Genomic DNA, 20,834 nt, shown 5'->3' with positions numbered 1-20,834 from the left:
TTTTCTTTTTCTGGACAGTAGAAATAACATTTCCGTGGTGCCTCGCGTGCTAATCAGGCTCTGTAATTATCTGAGAGTAATGTAAAACTGAAATGTCATGTTATTGTATTAGATACAGCTGTCTGTCCTACGGCATCCCACATTCCATCCCTACCCTGGAGAAGGCCTGCTGGTTGTTTCTGTTAATTTATTACACCAAAGATATGGCTCTCCCATAAGGGCACTGCAACAAAGGGTTGATATATCAACATGGGCACCCTCATAACAGTTGTTTTATGATTATATTATTGTTGGTCCAGTCAACTATCTTTAGGGCATCTCATCATCTCCTCCATATCCTCACTCACTCACTCACTCACTCATTCACTCACTCTCTCAGTAACTGTGTCTACATCTGTAGACTACATATCAACCATGATTGAACCACATCCAGATGTTGATGTCATTGTGTCTGTTGGGATCTGTTGTGTGTATTGGGATCTGTTGTTGTGTCTATTGGGATCTGTTGTGTCTATAGGGATATGTTGTGTGTATTGGGATCTGTTGTTGTGTGTATTGGGATATGTTGTGTGTATTGGGATATGATGTGTGTATTGAGATATGTTGTGCGTGTGTGTGTTGGGATATGGTATGTGTATTGGGAACAGTTGTGTGTATTGGGACCAGGTGTTGTGTGTATTGGGATATGTTGTGTGTATTGGGATATGTTGTGTCTATTGGGATCTGCTGTGTGTATTGGAATATGTTGTGTCTATTGGTATATGTTGTGTGTATTGGGATATGGTGTGTGTATTGGGATATGTTGTGTGTGTGTGTTGGGATATGGTGTGTGTATTGGGATATATTGTGTGTATTGGGATGTGTTGTGTGTATTGTGATATGGTGTGTGTATTGGGATATATTGTGTGTATTGGGATGTGTTGTGTGTATTGTGATATGTTGTGTTTATTGGGTTGTGTTGTGTGTATTGGGATATGTTGTGTGTATTGGGATATGTTGTGTGTGTCTTCACCAGCTTTGATGTGTGTGGTTTGTTGTGTCTACAGTACATCACTTTACGTGTGTGTGTTTGTGTGTGTGTGTGTGTGTGTGTGTGTGTGTGTGTGTGTGTGTGTGTTATTAACAGTCTGGTGCAGGTGGCCAGGTAACACCTCCATGACATTGTGTTGTCACTCAGCCACTCCAGAGACAACAGACCAGACAGATGTGGACTGTCTGAACACACACCTCAGAGTCCCCCCCCCCCCACACACACACACACACGCACACACACATACAAACACACACACACCACAGAGAGACAAGTCTCAGACTCAGGTCACGTGGTTGTCTGGAACCAAACCGCTGTCTGCCATAGAGAAACTAGACCCATTAAATGATCATGCTAAAAGGTTCACGTAAATGGTTCATGTTAAGTGCTATAATTCTAAAAGGATGTCGCACAGAGCCATACCTATATTCATTATGGGTACTGTAAAGGCAAGGCTGGCTGTCTTTTAGGGGTTAATTAAGTGTTCATGGAGGAGGTGGTGAGTCCCTGTGAGTTAAAGAGAACTGGGGAATAAGCTAGTGATCTTGGTAGAGGGCAGCAGGGCAGAGACACTGTGAGTTAAAGAGAACTGGGGAATAAGCTAGTGATCTTGGTAGAGGGCAGCAGGGCAGAGACACTGGTTAAAGAGACTGGGGATTAAGCTAGTGATCTTGGTAGAGGGCAGCAGGGCAGAGACACTGTGAGTTAAAGAGAACTGGGGAATAAGCTAGTGATCTTGGTAGAGGGCAGCAGGGCAGAGACACTGTGAGTTAAAGAGAACTGGGGAATAAGCTAGTGATCTTGGTAGAGGGCAGCAGGGCAGAGACACTGTGAGTTAAAGAGAACTGGGGAATAAGCTAGTGACCTTGGTAGAGGGCAGGGGGGCAGATACACTGTGAGTTAAAGAGAACTGGGGAATAAGCTAGTGATCTTTGTAGAGGGCAGGGGGGCAGAAACACTGTGAGTTAAAGAGAACTGGGGAATAAGCTAGTGATCTTGGTTGAGGGCAGCGGGGCAGAGACAGTTTTAGACTGGTTTTTTTTGTGTTTATGTGGAGACAATGTGATGAGACATACAGAGGGTCAGAGTTGGGGGATGTTGGGTACAGGTGACTGAGGTGAGAGACGAGGTGAGAGACATGTCGCTTCATATTGCACCCTGAGATTGGTCTGAGCGATGTTGACAGCAGTTCTATTTCCTGTTCCTGTGAGATCTGTGAAAGGGTTCGTTGTGGGGTGGTGGAGGCAGCAGAGGATAGCACTCACCTCAGGAGTTTGGCATCAAACACTGTCTCCACATCCTGCAAGACTGTTGGTAGGTACTTAAGAGCAGCCACCTGGAGAGAGAGAGAGAGAGACAGAGAGAGAGAGAGAGAGAGAGAGAGAGAGAGAGAGAGAGAGAGAGAGAGAGAGAGAGAGAGAGAGAGAGAGAGAGAGAGAGAGAGAGAGAGAGAGAGAGAGACACAGATGGAGAGACAGTGAGATATAGAGAGTTAGGGGATGAGAGAGAGGAGAGGAGTGGAGAGACGAGACGAGACGAGAGGAGAGGAGAGGAGAGGAGAGGAGAGGAGAGGAGAGGAGAGGAGAGGAGAGGAGAGGAGAGGAGAGGAGAGGAGAGGAGAGGAGAGGAGAGGAGAGGAGAGGAGAGGAGAGGAGAAAGGTAGAGAAGTGAGAGTGTACCTGCAGTAAGACTGTTGTGTTTTGGTCACTCGTCATCAGGTTGTTGATGGACTCAAAGAGTCTCCGTAGAGACTCTTCAAACTCCTCCTGTTCTTTCCCTTCATACAACCTGGAGAGAGAGAGAGAGAGAGAGAGAGAGAGAGAGAGAGAGAGAGAGAGAGAGAGAGAGAGAGAGAGAGAGGGGGAAATTAAAGAGGAAGAGAGGGAGCATGGTTAATGTCTCTGAATTCAACCTCTACCAGTTATTACTGTTGACTGTCTCTGAATACAACCTCTACCAGTTATTACTGTTGACGTTCTCTGAATTCAACCTCTACCCGTTATTACTGTTGACTGTCTCTGAATACAACCTCTACCAGTTATTACTGTTGACGTTCTCTGAATTCAACCTCTACCAGTTATTACTGTTGACTGTCTCTGAATTCAACCTCTACCAGTTATTACTGTTGACTGTCTCTGAATACAACTTCTACCAGTTATTACTGTTGACTGTCTCTGAATACAACCTCTACCAGTTATTACTGTTGACTGTATCTGAATACAACCTCTACCAGTTATTACTGTTGACTGTCTCTGAATACAACCTCTACCAGTTATTACTGTTGACTGTCTCTGAATACAACTTCTACCAGTTATTACTGTTGACTGTCTCTGAATACAACCTCTACCAGTTATTACTATTGACTGTATCTGAATACAACCTCTACCAGTTATTACTGTTGACTGTATCTGAATACAACCTCTACCAGTTATTACTGTTGACTGTCTCTGAATACAACCTCTACCAGTTATTACTGTTGACTGTCTCTGTATTCAACCTCTACCAGTCATTACTGTTGACTATCTCTGAATAAAACCTAAAGCAGTCATTACTGTTGACTGTCTCTGAATACAATGCTAGGCCACTTGTTTCATCTTGTATCCCTGTATCCCCAACCACACATCACAATCCTTATACTTGTCTAGGCCTCCCTTTCAATTCTTTATTGAACTATTCCCTCCATCCCTACCCTGGTAACTAATGTATTCTCATCACTATCCTTTTATCTCACTCCTCCTTCCCTGTTCTCCATCCCTCTTCCCTCCTCCATCTCTTCCTGTCTCACTATAACTCTGTGGTAGATGTTAATTAGAGTAGGAGTTGTGGGTGCTGGGGGGGGATGGATTAGAGTGTGGCACACTGGGGCATTTGGCACAGGGGGAGGAATTAGACTGTGACACACAGGGGTATTACCACAGGGCTCGGCGAGCACCAGGCAGCATTGCGATTACTGAAACAGTGTCCCTCCTAATCCCCCTGTGTGGCTGAGTGCGCACAAACACACACACACCCACACTGGACACTCCATATATAGTTATAATGAACAAATGCACACACACACATGCACACACAATGGCCACTCCATGATGCACGCATGCATGTAAACACACACACACACACACACACACTGTATATTTTCAATTCCACCACCCAAAAGCATGACAGACACAACGCAATCCTGTCCTAACCCTTTCCCATAGACACAACATACGTAATATTATATGTATGTCTATTATATTATACACAACAAAACACAGACTGATAAATAGGGTATTTCTGATCCCAGTGGCCTGTTCCTGTCTGGATCTCTTCACCCTTTTATCCCATCAGGCTCGTGTACACTCTTAGAAAAAAAGGTGCTATCTATACTGAACAAAAATATAAACGCAACATGCAACAATTGCAAATATTTTACTGAGTGACAGTTCATATAAGGAAATCAGTAAATTGAAATAAATTCATTAGGCCCTAGTATATGGATTTCACATGACTGGGCAATGGGCACACCCATGAGTGGGCCTGGGAGGGCATTGGCCCACCCACTTGGGAGCCAGGCCCATTCACTGAGGAGCCAGGCCCAGCCAATCAGAATGAGTTTTTCCCACAAAAGTGCTTTATTATCAGACAATCCCGCAGGTGAAGAAACCGGATGTGGAGGGAGGGAGGGAGGGAGGGAGGGAGGGAGGGAGGGAGGGAGGGAGGGAGGGAGGGAGGGAGCTGATTGATAGGTAGTTCAAAAAGAGGAGCGAGAGGAAAACAGAGATGGATAAATAAAGACTCATGACTGAAGCAGAAAGTTCTAGAAGAGAAAGAAAGTGAGAAAACAGAACTGTGAAAGCAGGTTAAAGAAAGAGGTTATAGAAGAGAGAGAACATCTAATATATTTTATTCTTATATAAATCAGAGTTCTCTTATAGGACTTGAGAAACTTCTGATTCAAACTGATAAATCTTACATGTTGCACGATAAATCATTGATGAGTGTAGGACATGAACGATACTACATATTCACCTACAGTACAGTATGCTCTCCTCTTGAATACTGAATCTCTAATTAGTGTCCTTATATAGGGAGGGTGCTGTAGACGTGAAGTTCAGAGAGTTGAAACATTCTGTGCAATAGTTAGGCAGAGCTGAGAAGAGGGCCAGAACAATCCATGGTTCTAGCATCACACCAGGGAGAGCAATGACTAGTACACACTGTCACTCTGGGGGTACTGAACCCATAACGTGGTCACACGCACACGCACGCACACACACACACACACACACACACACACACACACACACACACACACACACACACACACACACACACACACACACACACACACACACACACACACACACACTGCATATGGTCTCTAAAACAAACTGACAGACCAACAGACCACACAAGACACACATAGCGTTGTTTGTGTTCTGCTAATAATCTGTCAGGATCAAATTATGATTATCATATGGAGCTGACTTCAGCAGAGTTGAAGCATAGCAGTGGCTGCTCATTCAGCACTGGGTCTACTTCATCATTAGTGCTCATTAAAAACACCACTTCATCATCAATGCTTATTAGCCAAATTAGTGCTGCAATCAGCGTCTTTCAGAGCAAGCTGTCTCTGGGAATTAGCTAGATAATACAATGACACTATCCCTCTGTGTGTGTGTGTGTGGGGGGGGTGTACAAGAGCGTAAACGAGTAAGTCAAATCAAATAAAATGTTATTGGCCACATGCGCCGAATACAACAGGTGCAGACATTACAGTGAAATGCTTACTTACAGCCCTTAACCAACAGTGCATTTATTTTTAATAAAAAAGTAGAATAAAACAGCAAAAAAGTGTTGAGAAAAAAAGAGCAGAAGTAAAATAAAATAACAGTAGGGAGGCTATATATACAGGGGGGTACCGGTGCAGAGTCAATGTGCGGGGGCACCGGCTAGTTGAGGTAGTTGAAGTAATATGTACATGTGGGTAGAGTTAAAGTGACTATGCATAAATAATTAACATTGTCTTTGACAATTTTGAGGTCCTTCCTCTGACACCGCCTGGTATAGAGGTCCTGGATGGCAGGAAGCTTGGCCCCAGTGATGTACTGGGCCGTACGCACTACCCTCTGTAGTGCCTTGCGGTCGGAGGCCAAGCAGTTGCCATACCAGGCGGTGATGCAACCAGTCAGGATGCTCTCGATGGTGCAGCTGTATAATTTTTTGAGGATCTGAGGACCCATGCCAAATCTTTTCAGTCTCCTGAGGGGGAATAGGCTTTGTCGTGCCCTCTTCACGACTGTCTTGGTGTGTTTGGACCATGATAGTTCATTGGTGATGTGGACACCAAGGAACTTGAAGCTCTCAACCTGTTCCACTACAGCCCCGTCGATGAGAATGGGGGCGTGCTCAGTCCTCTTTTTTTTCCTGTAGTCCACAATCATCTCCTTTGTCTTGATCACGTTGAGGGAGAGGTTGTTATCCTGCCACCACACGGCCTCCCTATAGGCTGTCTCATCATTGTCGGTGATCAGGCCTACCACTGTTGTGTCGTCGGCAAACTTAATGATGGTGTTGGAGTCGTGCCTGGCCATGCAGTCATGGGTGAACAGGGAGTACAGGAAGGGACTGAGCACGCAACCCTGAGGGGACCCCGTGTTGAGGATCAGTGTGGCAGATGTGTTGTTACCTACCCTTACCACCTGGGGGGCGGCCCGTCAGGAAGTCCAGGATCCAGTTGCAGAGGGAGGTGTTTAGTCCCAGGATCCTTAGCTTAGTGATGAGCTTTGAGGGCACTATGGTGTTGAATGCTGAGCTGTAGTCAATGAATAGCATTCTCACGTCGGTGTTCCTCTTGTCCAGGTGGGAAAGGGCAGTGTGGAGTGCAATAGAGATTGCATCATCTGTGGATCTGTTGGGGCGGTATGCAAATTGGAGTGGGTCTAGGGTTTCTGGGATAATGGTGTTGATGTGAGCCAGGACCAGCCTTTCAAAGCACTTCATGGCTACAGACGTCAGTGCTACGGGTCGGTAGTCATTTAGGCAGGTTATCTTAGAGTCCTTGGGCACGGGGACTATGGTGGTCTGCTTGAAACATGTTGGTATTACAGACTCAGTCAGGGACATGTTGAAAATGTCAGTGAAGACACTTGCCAGTTGGTCAGCACATGCTCGGAGTACACGTCCTGGTAATCCGTCTGGCCCTGCGGCCTTGTGAATGTTGACCTGCTTAAAAGTCTTACTCACATTGGCTACAGAGAGCGTGATCACATAGTCATCCGGAAGAGCTGGTGCTCTCATGCATGCTTCAGTGTTGCTTGCCTCGAAGCGAGTATAGAAGTGGTTTAGCTCATCTGGAAGTCTTGTGTCACTGGGCAGCTCGCGGCTGTGCTTCCCTTTGTAGTCTGTAATAGTTTTCAAGCCCTGCCTAATCCGACGAGCATCAGAGCCGGTGTAGTACGATTCAATCTTAGTCCTGTATTGACTCTTTGCCTGTTTGATGGTTCGTCGGAGGGCATAGCGGGATTTCTTATAAGCGTCTGGATTAGAGTCCCGTTCCTTGAAAGCGGCAGCTCTACCCTTTAGCTCAGTGCGGATGTTTCCTGTAATCCATGGCTTCTGGTTGGGGTATGTACGTACGGTCACTGTGGGGATGACATCATCGATGCACTTATTGATGAAGCCAGTGACTGATGTGGTGTACTCCTCAATGCTATCTGAAGAATCCCGGAACATGTTCCAGTCTGTGCTAGCAAAACAGTCCTGTAGCTTAGCATCTGCGTCATCTGACCACTTTTTTATTAACCGAGTCACTGGTGCTTCCTGCTTTAGTTTTTGCTTATAAGCAGGAATCAGGAGGATAGAGTTATGGTCAGATTTGCCAAATGGAGGGCGAGGGAGAGCTTTGTATGCGTCTCTGTGTGTGGAGTAAAGGTGGTCTAGAGTTTTTTTTTTCCTCTGGTTGCACATTTAACATGCTGGTAGAAATTAGGTAGAACGGATTTAAGTTTCCCTGCATTAAAGTCCCTGGCCACTAGGAGCGCTACCTCTGGATGAGCGTTTTCCTGTTGACTTATGGCCTTATACAGCTCATTCAGTGCAATCTTAATGCCAGCATTGGTTTGTGGTGGTAAATAGACAGCTATGAAAAATATAGATGAAAACTCTCTTGGTAAATAGTGTGGTCTACAGCTTATCATAAGATACTCTACCACAGGCGAGCAAAACCTCGAGACTTCCTTAGTATTTGATTTTGTGCACCAGCTGTTGTTTACAAATATACACGGACCGCCACCCCTTGTCATACCGGAGTCAGCCGTTCTATCCTGCCGATGTAGCGTATAGCCCGCTAGCTGTATGTTATCCATGTCGTCGTTCAGCTACGACTCGGTGAAACATAAGATATTACAGTTTTTAATGTCCCGTTGGTAGGATAACCGTAATCTTAGGTCATCCAATTTATTGTCCAATGATTGAAGATTGGCTAATAGGAATGATGGGAGCGGCAGTTTACTCGCTCGCCGTCGGATCCTTACAAGGCACCCCGACCTACGTCCACGATATCTCAGTCTCTTCCTCATGCGAATGACGGGGATTTGGGCCTTGTCGGGTGTCTGTAGGATATCCTTCGCGGCCGCCTCGTTGAAGAAAAAATCTTCGTCCAATACGAGTTGAGTAATCGCTGTCCTGATATCCAGAAGCTCTTTTTGGTTATAAGAGACGATGGCAGAAACATTATGTACAAAATAAATTACAAATAACGCGGAAAAACACACATAATAGTACAATTGGTTAGAGGGCTGTAAAACGGCAACCATCTTCTCCGGCGCCACTCTATATGTACGTGCGTGACCGTGTGTGTGCGTGCATTCATCTGTGCATACTTGTAAGAGTTAGATGGGGAGAAGGAGGCATACACACAGGCCTATACACAGAGTGTGCATACACACACGCACACACACACACACTTACTGAGAGTAAAGCATTCGTGAGCGGACGATGAACTTGAAGATGTACTCCAGGGCTTTGAGTGTGCGTAGGTAGTTCTCACACTGCTCCCCTCGACTGGACACATCCAGATACCTCTTCAACACAGACATCAACTTCCTGAGGGGGCGAGAGAGTAGGAAAATCTTCATTTCAGAACTGCTAATTACATTTTTCAAACACACACACACCCACACACACACACACACACACTCCACAGCATACTAGGACTACACTTATGTCTCATACTGTTCCCATAAATGGCCTTGGGCTTGATGGCCCACTGGATTAAAACAATCCAATCCTCTTAAACAATAACAGTTATAATGGACCAGAATAATGGGAAGGATAAAGACTATTACTAAAGTGCAACACAATCGGAGGATGGAGTTTAGAGGCTGTCTGTCTGTGTTTTGGTTGTCCTAACAGAGAGTGATTTAGTTCTAAACATTAAATGTAACAACAGGAAAAATATATAATGGCATGGCTAGCACTGGTTAAGCTGAAAGAGCGGGGGGGGAAAGAGAGAGAGAGACAGAGGGTATTCTATATTTAAGACTCAGTGAGCCCAGTTTGATTATTCTGGCCAGCCTTCAGTAAAGTACCAAGGTCTATTAATACAGGCACACAGTATTCACACTGAAACATTGATACCTGGTGGCTGATTCATGCATTACACCCAGCATTAGGACAGATACACTACATGATCAAAAGTATGTGGACACCTGCTCGTCGAACATCTCATTCCAAAATCATGGGCATTAATATGGCGTTGGTCCCCCCTTTGCTGCTATAACAGCCTCCACTCTTCTGGGAAGGCTTTGCACTAGATGTTGGAACATTGCTGCGGGGACTTGCTTCCATTCAGCCACAAGAGCATTCGTGAGGTCGGGCACTGATGTTGGGCGATTAGGCCTGGCTCGCAGTCGGCGTCCCAATTCATCCCAAAGGTGTTCGATGGGGTGGAGATCAGGGCTCTGTGCAGGCCAGTCAAGTTCTTCCACACCAATCTCGACAAATAATTTCTGTATGGCACGGGGGCATTGTCATGTTGAAACAGGAAACATGACTGTTGCCACAAACTGTTGCCCCCAAACTGTTCCACAAAGTTGGAAGCACAGAATCGTCTAGAATGTCATTGTATACTGTAATGTTAAGATTTCCCTTCACTGGAACTAAGGGGCCTAGCCCAAACCATGAACAACAGCCCCAGACCATTATTCCTCCTCCACCAAAATATGCATTGGGGCAGGTAGCGTTCACCTGGCATCCGCCAAACCCAGATTTGTGTGTCGGACTGCCAGATGGTGAAGCGTCATTTATCATTCCAGAGAAAACGTTTCCACTGCTCTAGAGTTTAATGGCGGCGAGCTTTACACCAGTCCAGTCGTTGCTAGGCATTGCGCATGGTGATCTTAGGCTTGTGTGCAGCTGCTCTGCCACGGAAAGCTATTTCATGAAGCTCCCGACTAACAGTTTTTGTGCTGACTTTGTTTCCACAGGCAGTTTGGAACTAGTGAGTGTTGCAACCAAGGACAGACGATTTTTACGCACTACGCGCTTCAGCACTCGACGGTCCCGTTTTGTGAGCTTGTGTGTCCTCCCACTTCATGGCTGAGTGGTTGTTGCTCACAGACGTTTCCACTTCACAATACCAGTGCATACAGTTGACCGGGGCAGCTCAAACAGGACAGAAATTTGACGAACTGACTTGTTGGAAAGGTGGCATCCTATGACAGTGCCACGTTGAAAGTCACTGAGCTCTTCAGTAAGGCCATTCTACTGCCAATGTTTGTCTATGGAGATTGCATGGCTGTGTGCTCGATTTTATACACCCGTCAGCAAGAGGTGTGGCTGAAATAGCCGAATTCACTAATTTGAAGGGGTGTCCACATACTTTTGAATATATTTGTACTTCAACAGTGGGTACGTTCACATGCACACAATAATACGATTCTTGTGAATACGCAGATTAATCAAATAGTTTTACTTAAACATTAACATGCTTTGCAAGAAGAACAATTTCCCTAATTGTCCTGTTTCCATGGACACATCTGAAATCACTGATGGGACTTTGGTAAATGGCAGAAAATCGCAGATCAAAGTAAAGGTTCTACTTTTGGGAAGCCTATTTGATTCTGAGTTCGGACATGTAAAGTTTGCATGAGAAAACTATTTCTAAGATGCATACTTTCAGTTTTTCCGAATGTATTGAAGAGGAAGGCTTGCGCCAAGGATGCTGGCACATGTGCAGATCAAATATCAAATCAAATCATATAACATTTTATTTGTCACATGCACCGAATAGGCACAGTGAAATGCTTACTTACAAGCCCTTAACCAACAATGCAGTTTTAAGAAAAATATACCCCTGGAACTCAGATTAAGCTGTTTACATGTCCTAATTGCTCAGAAAACCAGGTGTTTTAATCGGCATATGCTTACTTTGATTATGACCTTACGCCGATTAAGATAAGCAGAGTAAGGTGAGGTGAGGAAGGTGAGTAAGGTGTTTACATGACTATTTCCATACTCGGCCTACTGCCATAATCTGTTTAAAATTGAATTATTAGTGTGTATGTAAACATACCATACCCTACCTGAATCCAGCACAATCATGAGGCCTAAATCATCTGTCATCATAATGCTAATGATGACACACGTACTGTCATTTAACAGTGTTCATCATCTCCTGTGGAAATGTCATTACGAGTCTGACATGATAAGTCATTATCAATAAAGCTTACTACTTTAACTCCACAGTCTGACTATGAATGTGAAAGAGATTGCATTTCCAAGGAAATTGTAATAATGCAATACATTATTATTATTACGATGATGGCATTAAAGTCTTCATCAGGCTGCTTCTGAGACAATGAGACAGTGAGACAGACAGACAGACAGACAGACAGGAAGAGGAGGAGTTGGACACAGGAAGAGTAGGAGTTGGATACAGGAAGTAGTACTGACTTGTAGGCCAGTGTGGCGCTGAAGTGTTGTTTGATGTAGGCCTCCAACACCGTGTTAAAATGCTGGAACTTCCTGTCTGCTATCAGACCAATGATGTAGATCTGAGAGAGAGAGAGAGAGAGAGAGAGAGAGAGAGAGAGAGAGAGAGAGAGAGAGAGAGAGAGAGAGAGAGAGGGGAGGAGTAGAAGGGATAACAATTGTATTTGATATGATGAGAGAGATGGCCTCACTGGCACAAAGACACAAACAAGCAACAGACAGACAGACAGACAGACAGACAGACAGACAGACAGACAGACAGACAGACAGACAGACAGACAGACAGACAGACAGACAGACAGACAGACAGACAGACAGACAGACAGACAGACATGTTTATTCAGAGTGAGAATAACAGGGCCATATGGATAGAGTTCGACAGACAGCCACATGAAGAGACAGACTGACAGACAGAGAACCGAACAGGTATAAGAGTGAGAGAATATAAGAGAGAGACATGAACACACACTCCCTCACTCACCAGGGCGTCGAACACTAGGATGTCGTAATCGTCAGTCTGGGAGTGTTCCATCATGATGGTGAACAGAGCATCCAGAGTGTCCTGGAGAAACTACACAAGGAGGGGAAGAAAGGCCATGAGATGACACACACACACACACACACAGTACACACAAATACATAAACAGTACACACAGTAGCAGGGGCGGCCTGTTCAATAGGGCGATATGGGCGACGCACTGCCAAACGGGGAAAAAGGAAGGGATTTTTTTTCTAATCAATTATATCACGGCAACAGTAGTTATCAGTGTTGTAATCTATACGTCTGATCTGCCACAGTGCCACACTGCCACTAAATGTCGAATCAGGCTAAAGTGGTGCTTCAAATGGCTCCCCCTTTGGGGGCGATTTCAGTCAGGTTGAAAATCGCCCAGAAGTCTGTAATAGACTCCCATGTAAAATCTATTTTTTTCAAATTTCAGAGCCTTCAATACAATCTCAATGGGTGTCTGTGGGCTTGCACTTACGCGCTACGTCATGCGTTACGTAACCATGAACGTAACTGAGAAAAGAGTGGATTGTTTGAAAGAAGTTCCTTTTTGTCGGCGAACAAATGAAGATAAATTGGCAACGAAACAATTAGGACCTCCCAGACCAAATTTAATAATTCAACAGGTTTCTACTAAAGGCGGAAAGTCCTACACCCGAGGATTTTCCAAAATTGGTACGAACGAAAAAAGACATTGCCACTCACTCAACTGGATGACGAGGATACAGGCTAGCTGTCCGCCGCCACAACGATGAGGTTAGTGTTGATAATCACAAGTTTACTGGATGTGGATATGGTGTAATAAAGGCAGTTTATTCAGAGGTAAATATATCTGGAATCGCGTTCACGGACCCGTTCGTCAAACTCTATGGGAGCTATAAATTAAGCCCCCATTACTTACCATATCAGATAAGAGAAATTGCTGCAGCTACATATATTTTACATCCTGGCCCTACATAGTTCACTATTTGCATCACTTACCAAAATATTACATGTGGTCATATATGCTTGGAAAGTGGAGATGCCATAGAACGTCAAAAAGTAAACATTGCTGGAGACACATTGCCGTTTTGGAGAAGACATCGCGTTTGCTAGCGAAGAGATTTGTTGTGGCAAATGAACTTGGGCTGGGAATTGCCAGGAACCTCACGATAGATATGTGCATCAGCATTGCGAGTCTCATGATTCTATACGTATTGCGATTCGATACTGTGATTTTTATTGCGCACCATATGTCTGTTGCAGAGGGATCAGAAAGCCATGAGAACGAGTTTTGATCAGTCATGGAAATAAAAGTGCTGAAAACAAATTTGCTCCCAATGTGAAAAGATTGAGAACAAGCTATGAAGGAACAATAATGGTGTTTTGGTGCAGGTACAGCCAACTAGCGCTAAAATATTGCGATATTGTCAATACAGTATATCGTAAAGTATCACTATGTAACTCGATTTCTTTCACCCCAATCCCTCAAATTAACGGTAAATAACTGAATTGTTTGCCCCACATTTAGCTAAGATGATTAGCTAGCCAGCTAAAATGTTTTATTTAGTTAGCAGTCGCATCTACAATAGTTTACTGTCAATAACATGTCTCCAAAAATGACGTGGTGTCTCCAATTGTGTTGACATTTTACAATTGCAATGCGCATCCATGAGTATCCACTTTCTGTAGCTCAGCTGGTAGAGCATGGTGCTTGTAGCCAAGGTAGTGGGTTCGATCCCCGGGACCACCCATACACAAAAATGTATGCACGCATGACTGTAAGTCGCTTTGGATAAAAGCGTCTGCTAAATGGCATATTATTATTATTATTATTATTATTATTATTTCTGAAGAGAGCCCCCCGAAACATTGTGTGCAGACATTTTATGCAATAAATGAAGTAGGTTCAATCTAGTAGTTCTGATCTTCTGATTGGTCCTGATGAGTTGGGCGAGGTCCCCTGCAGGCTACTGTCACTGTTGCATTGGCTCTGAGTCGGGTTCTCTGTCTTCAAATGTTCAGCCTAAGAGAGGGGATTTGTGTGTGTGTGTGTGTGTGTGTTTAACAGTGATGATGTGTGTGTGTGTGTGTGTGTTTAACAGTGATGATGTGTGTGTGTGTGTTTTGTGTGTGTGTGTGTCCTCAGAGCAAGAACTCGTGAGTTGGAAGAACTGAGAGGCCTATGGCGTGGGTGTTGTCCTTGGCCACCTGCTGACAAGGCTGACAAGATAGGACCCTTTTGTCCATTGTTATTGGATAGGAACAGAACTTATAACCAGCTCCTGACCTAAATAGATCTTAGCACAACATTTTACTCAACATATCATATTCCATATTCACTATAACAAATATATTTACTACGACATTAGCAAGAACCGCCACATCCTCAGCCGGCTAATCCAGTGTGTGAAGTTTTATGGAGTGTTTGAGTTAGCTTTGCGAGGCAAAGATGAAACTGAGGGCTCCACCAACCCTGGTAAGCCAACACTTTTGAGATCAGTCAATAAATGCTTCTGGTATTGACTTATATGCTGCCCCTGTCTTCATGTTGTTGCTGGACATATCTTTTTTTAAATGTGTGTAGGTCACCTAAATCATCAGAAAAAATTGCCCCTCCTGAGAATTTTTTTCAGGAGCCGCCACTGCACAGTAGACACACACACCTTGACCACTTCCTCTCCATCGATGATCTTGAGTTTCTCCAGGTTTTCTTTGAGGAGCTCAGGACGAGTCCTCCATTTCAGTAGACCCAGCAAGCCCACTGAGCAGGGGAAAGACAACAATCCATCAATCCACATATCCATCCATCCATCAATCCATATATCCATCCATCCATCAATCAATCAATCAAATATATTTATAAAGCCCTTTTCACATCAGCAGATGTCACAAAGTCCTATACAGAAACCCAGCCTAAAACCCCAAACAGCAAGCAATGCAGATGTAGAAGCACAGTGGCTAGGAAAAACTCCCTAGAAAGGCAGGAACCTAGGAAGAAACCTAGAGAGGAACCAGGCTCTGAGGGGTGGCCAGTCCTCTTCTGGCTGTGCCGGGTGGATATTATAAGAGTACATGGCCATCCATCCATCAATCCATCCATTAATCCATCATCCACATATCCATCCATCCATCCATCAATCCATCAATCAATTCATCAATCCACATATCCATCCATCCATCAATCCATCCATCAATAAATCAATCCACATATCCATCCATCAATCCATCCATCAATCCACATATCCATCCATCCATCAATCCATCAATCCACATATCCATCCATCCATCCATCCATCCATCCATCCATCCATCCATCCATCCATCAACCTACCTGTCATTCACCACAACCCAGCACACCCACAGGGTAACAATCATTCAAATGCATTCATCATTCTTCTCAGTAAGGTCTTGATGCCCAAGAACTTAAATCCCAGGAACTTCAGCCTGGAATTGAGCAAACTAGGTCTAGAGTTCTTGCCCACTGGGCACACACTGTTTGAATCAACGCTGTTTCCAAGTCATTTCAATCAAATTACGTCGACCAACATGGAATAGATGCTGAATTGACATCTGTGCCCAGTGGGTGGTGTGTTTCAATTGCAGAAAGCATGGCCATAAGCTTATTAGGCTACTAGTTAGCTATGTTACCAAAGATACTGATAGTTAGCTAGCTGCAACTAATTTTATCTGTTAAAATTCAGTGGTTAGCTGTTAATAGGCTATTTAGCTAGTTTTTAGCTACAAGCAAATGCCATAAACGAGATAAATAACTGCAAGAATGCTAATATCAATTGCTAGCTAGCTAATTATACTCTCTGCAAGGTAGAGTGCTGTAGTGTCTTTCAAATAAAATAAAGTTACCGATATTGCTAATATAGCTAGCTGCCAAAGTTGTGCTAGCTATTGATAGTTTGTACTAGTTTTAACATTTTGTGACATTTACAGGGTTAACAAAAACAAAGAATTGGCAAATGTTGGTTTGACAATATTTGACAGCTTAAGCTTGTTTGTTAATCAAATTGGGTCATCAAAACTGTTTACTAGGAGGAGGCCCAAACCCAAATCAACCCCTAAACCCTACTCCCTATGCCGTTGTGGAGGTCTCAGTGCATTTCATTGATATTAATCTTGGTTGTCCCAGATCTAAAGTGTCACGTAATTGGTTAGCTACTCGATTACGTTCTGGGTCCATGCATGTTAAGAGAAGAGATGAAGAGATGCTAGAACCACGAGCGGAACAAAAATGAAGAGCTCCATCTCTCTTTGCAAGATACGGGACGAATGTCCCCTCCCCTTCCGAAATTCGAAAGATGCTAACATCTGCAAAATCGTGATTTGTCCAAAAATACAAATAAAAACGGAACTACTGCTGCTCGTTATACCACGCATCTTATTCCTTCCGGCAGATTCTAGGCTACCAGTTATGTTTACGGAGATTGGTCCACGAGAGATATGATTGGTGTAAGCAATATGGCGAAACTTACACTTCACAGGGCAAGGTGGAGTGATTATCATATTGCTTACACATGTTGAATCCACTCAGATCTCCAGAAGTGCATAGGGCGTAGGGTTAACGGGTAGATTTGGGATTGGGCCAAACATTTTCATGGCAGCCATTTATAAACAAATTCACCGGCCTGACATATTTCCTCTGAAAGCCCACATGACTTGGCACCCCCTGGGGTTTGAGGGGACTTGTTGAGGGGCCAGAGTTTATGGAGAAGCCCTATTTTAGCCTTGGCCAACACAATAGAAATTAACTAGGAAATAAATCCAAGCACCAGGTTTTAGTCAACAGTGGAAATGGGTATTTGGCAGTGAGAGGGAATGTACACATCACCCCATTCACTGTCACATTTCCCCTGCCCAAGTATAAGTTCATCATGAGCAAAAAAAAACAAAAAAAACAACAACATGCCTTCTGTATGACATAGACCATGTTAAACTCACTCTGTAGTGTAGACCACTGAAGCCCCTGTACAGGTGTCAGTGTTCAGTAATGTCTTCCTCAGTAGTGAACCTGCCTGCCTGCTGTTGATTGATCCATCTGTTGACTGTGAGTGCAGGTCAAGGTAGGGATAGAGGATCAGATCCCTCATCCAGACAGCTCATCTGTGTGTGTGTGTGTGTGTGTGTGTGTGTGTGTGTGTGTGTGTGTGTGTGTGTGTGTCTGTGTGTGTCTGTGTGTGTGTGCGTGTGTGTGTGTGTGTGTGTGTGTGTGTTATATCTGGACTGATGTTTGACACTGCAGCACAGTTATCATTACAATGATGAACTGGCTTCTTCACCAACAGCTGTTACACAGCACCTGAATGCCATGCCAGGGCCCTGGCTGTGTGTGGGGGAAGTGCGTGTGTGAGTTTGTGTGTACGCCAGCGCCGGCGTGTATGACAAAACTATGACATACTCAGTCTGTTCTGAGACCACACACACGCCACACATACACACACCGTTTTGAGTGAGCTTGGTGGAGCAGACGAGGGTTGAGATGGTGAAGCTGTCTCTGGAGCTGACAGACAAGCCTCCTACACTGCTGCTGCTGCGGCTCAGTGTCCCCCCCTTGTGAACGTCCACATACCGCGTAGAGGGTAGGGACAGGTACGAGTTCACATCCTCCATACGTTTGCTGTCCCCCTGTAGAGAGAAGGGGAGAGAGGGAGAGAGAGAGGGAGAGAGAGAGAGAGAGAGAGAGAGAGAGAGAGAGAGAGAGAGAGAGAGAGAGAGAGAGAGAGAGAGAGAGAGAGAGAGAGAGAGAGATAGAGAGACCGAGAGGGTGGGGAGAGAGAGAGGGTAGGGAGAGAGAGAACGAGAGAGAGAGGGTGGGGTAATAGAGAGAGAGAGCGTGCAATAGAGAGAGAGGGGCGAGAGAGAGGGTGCGGTGAGAGAAAGAGAGAGAGAGAGAGAGATTTTAGTTTGGGAGTGAATCAACAGTAATTCATCTTCATTCCTTTTAGCACTTAATCAATAATTCCAGTTCATTTGGCAGTGAATCTATAATTATTCAGTTAGCCTGTTCAGTCGGATGTGAATCTTTAATTATTCAGTGTCCTTGGTGATTTGGCTGTGACTCAATTTTTCTGTTCATTTAACTGTGAATCTGTACTGGTTCATTTATACAGTTAATTTGAATGTGCGTTGATTCATTAGTTTTGTAGTTGTGCGAATCTGAGTTGATTCAGATCTGACCTTGAAGACCACCAGGTCATGAAGGCCGTCCTGCAGCACGGTTCCATCTTCCTTCATCAGACGAACAAACGCCATGGCAAAGTTCTTCTCACTCTTATCCTTAGCTACACAGAGAAAGAGAGTGGGAGACAGAACAAAGATAATTCATTTAGTAGATTAAAGCAATGGCTTTCCTCCTGTCACATTGCTTTCACCCTTCCAGCCCTTTTCAGCTCAGTGGTAAAGAAGGTAAGGATGAGGGCAGAGTTGGGTGTACTCACACTCCTGAGAGGAGCGGTGTCTGAACATGAAGCGCAGGTGGATCTTGTGCATCTCCTCCAGAGGGATGGCCACCTACAGGACAGAGGACAACATTACATCTCCTGTTAGGGCCCTGCGCATACATGTGACATGCCTGGAATTTAACCCTTATTTAAAGCTTTTTCATCAAACTGTCCTGTTTTCTTTTTATGTCAGATTGTCCAGCACCATCCTCAGACAATTGGTTTAATTTTGGTGTAATTCCTGGATAATTTCTGGATAAGGTTTAAAACACAGGATCAATGAGCCTCCCGAGTGGCGCAGCGGTCTAAGGCTGTATCACATCCAGCCGTGATCGGGAGTCCCATAAGGCAGCGCACAATTGGCCCATCGTCATCCAGGTTAGGGGAGGATTTGTCCGGGGGGGGGGCTTTACATGGCTAATCGTGCTCTAGTGACTCCTGCAGGCTGACCTCGGTCGTCAGTTGAACAGTGTTTCCTCCGACACATCGGTGCGCCTGGCTTCCGGGTTAAGCGTGCGGGTGTTAAGAAGTGCGGTTAGGTGGGTCATGTTTTGGAGGACGCATGACTCGCCCTTTACCTACCGAGCCCATTGGGGAGTTGCAGCGATGAGACAAGATTGAAAAAGGGGGTAAAATACGACCCCACCCCCCAAAAAAAACACAGGATCAAATGTTGCTGTCACATGAGCACCTTATATTACATACTACACAGACCGTGTTTAGTGTTACATGTTGTACACAGAGGGCAACAGTTGATCAACATGCACAACTTATCATTCAAACACACACACGCTGACCTTGAATGTCTCCATCCAGCGTGGTTGTTTGACCTGGTAGTAGATGACAGATCTGTATTCGTTAAGCGGTCGATCCCCGGCTCCCAGACAGATAGAGTTCTACAGGACAGACAGAAAGAGAGAGATGACAGAAAGAGAGAGGTAAGAGAAAGAGAGAGGTGACAGAAAAAGAGAGATGACAATCAATTCAACTAACCCACATCAACCTAGATACTGTACATCCAACCTAATCTTGGTTAACCCAGAACTAAAGTATTGCGTAATTGGTCAGATGCTTGATTAAGTTCTGGGTCCATACGTGTTAAGAGAAGTGCTCCACCCTCTCTCTTTGCATGTTACGGGCCGATTGTCCCCTCCCATTCAGAAATTCGAAAGATGCTAACACCTGTGAAATCGTGATTTGTCCAAATAACCAGAAAAAATAACCCAAGCAACGGAACTGCTGCTACTGATCTCATGGATCCCGTTGTATCATGACAGATCTACGGCACCATGTATGTTTGTGTGGTCTGTCCACAAGAGATTACATCCAACCCAACAACTCAGAACAGTATGACATGAAGTACAAAGTAGGACACAGTGCTGAAACAGTATCCCTGTTTGGCTACCTCCAGATGACCATGCGCTACCTCCAGATGACCATGCGTGTGATATTTTGATTGTGAGGAGATGATCTATTGGTGTGACCCCCCCCACACACACACACACACACCCTGTTCCCCCCAACTCACCGACACAATCTTGCCCTCCTCGTCACACACCATCATGATAACCTCCATGTTCTTCTGGCTGGTCTTGTTGTACTTGTCAAAGTCCCCGGCCCACAGCGTCAGGTAGATGTCGTTGCGGATGTCCCCCGGCATGATGATCTCTGGGAAACCCAGTTTACGGGCCACCACCGTGCCGCGGTCCACCAGGTGGGGGTACTCCTTACGGATCTGGACGATGTCACCCACCAGGGCCTTCATCGTCACCCAGAGACCTGGAGGGAGGACAGAGTAGGGTAAAGATGCCCCTAGATGCTGATCTTGGGTCAGTTTTGCATTTCCCACACTAATGGTTACGGTTAGGATTGGGGGAGGGGAAGGCGA

General features: G+C 44.8%; 1 protein-coding gene across 1 annotated transcript in view; it reads right to left on the bottom strand.

The window, feature by feature from the left end:
* LOC121532851 (dedicator of cytokinesis protein 2) overlaps positions 1-20,834 on the bottom strand; it is a gene marked incomplete at its 3' end in the record, with an annotated part of 127,502 nt that overhangs the window by 82,479 nt on the left and 24,189 nt on the right. The window contains exons 13-23 of the mRNA XM_045217975.1: positions 20,475-20,725; positions 19,744-19,842; positions 18,944-19,016; positions 18,684-18,787; positions 17,948-18,131; positions 15,161-15,258; positions 12,489-12,578; positions 11,969-12,069; positions 8,984-9,118; positions 2,710-2,818; positions 2,296-2,366 (exon numbers count right to left, since the gene is read on the bottom strand). Coding sequence (XP_045073910.1) covers positions 2,296-2,366; positions 2,710-2,818; positions 8,984-9,118; positions 11,969-12,069; positions 12,489-12,578; positions 15,161-15,258; positions 17,948-18,131; positions 18,684-18,787; positions 18,944-19,016; positions 19,744-19,842; positions 20,475-20,725 — 1,315 coding nt within the window. The remainder of the gene's footprint in view (positions 1-2,295; positions 2,367-2,709; positions 2,819-8,983; positions 9,119-11,968; positions 12,070-12,488; positions 12,579-15,160; positions 15,259-17,947; positions 18,132-18,683; positions 18,788-18,943; positions 19,017-19,743; positions 19,843-20,474; positions 20,726-20,834) is intronic.

The sequence above is a fragment of the Coregonus clupeaformis genome, unplaced genomic scaffold (assembly GCF_020615455.1).
Source record: "Coregonus clupeaformis isolate EN_2021a unplaced genomic scaffold, ASM2061545v1 scaf1305, whole genome shotgun sequence".
Taxonomy (NCBI): domain Eukaryota; kingdom Metazoa; phylum Chordata; class Actinopteri; order Salmoniformes; family Salmonidae; genus Coregonus; species Coregonus clupeaformis.
Note: the sequence above shows the minus strand (reverse complement) of the source record. Positions and strands in the feature narration are given on the sequence as shown.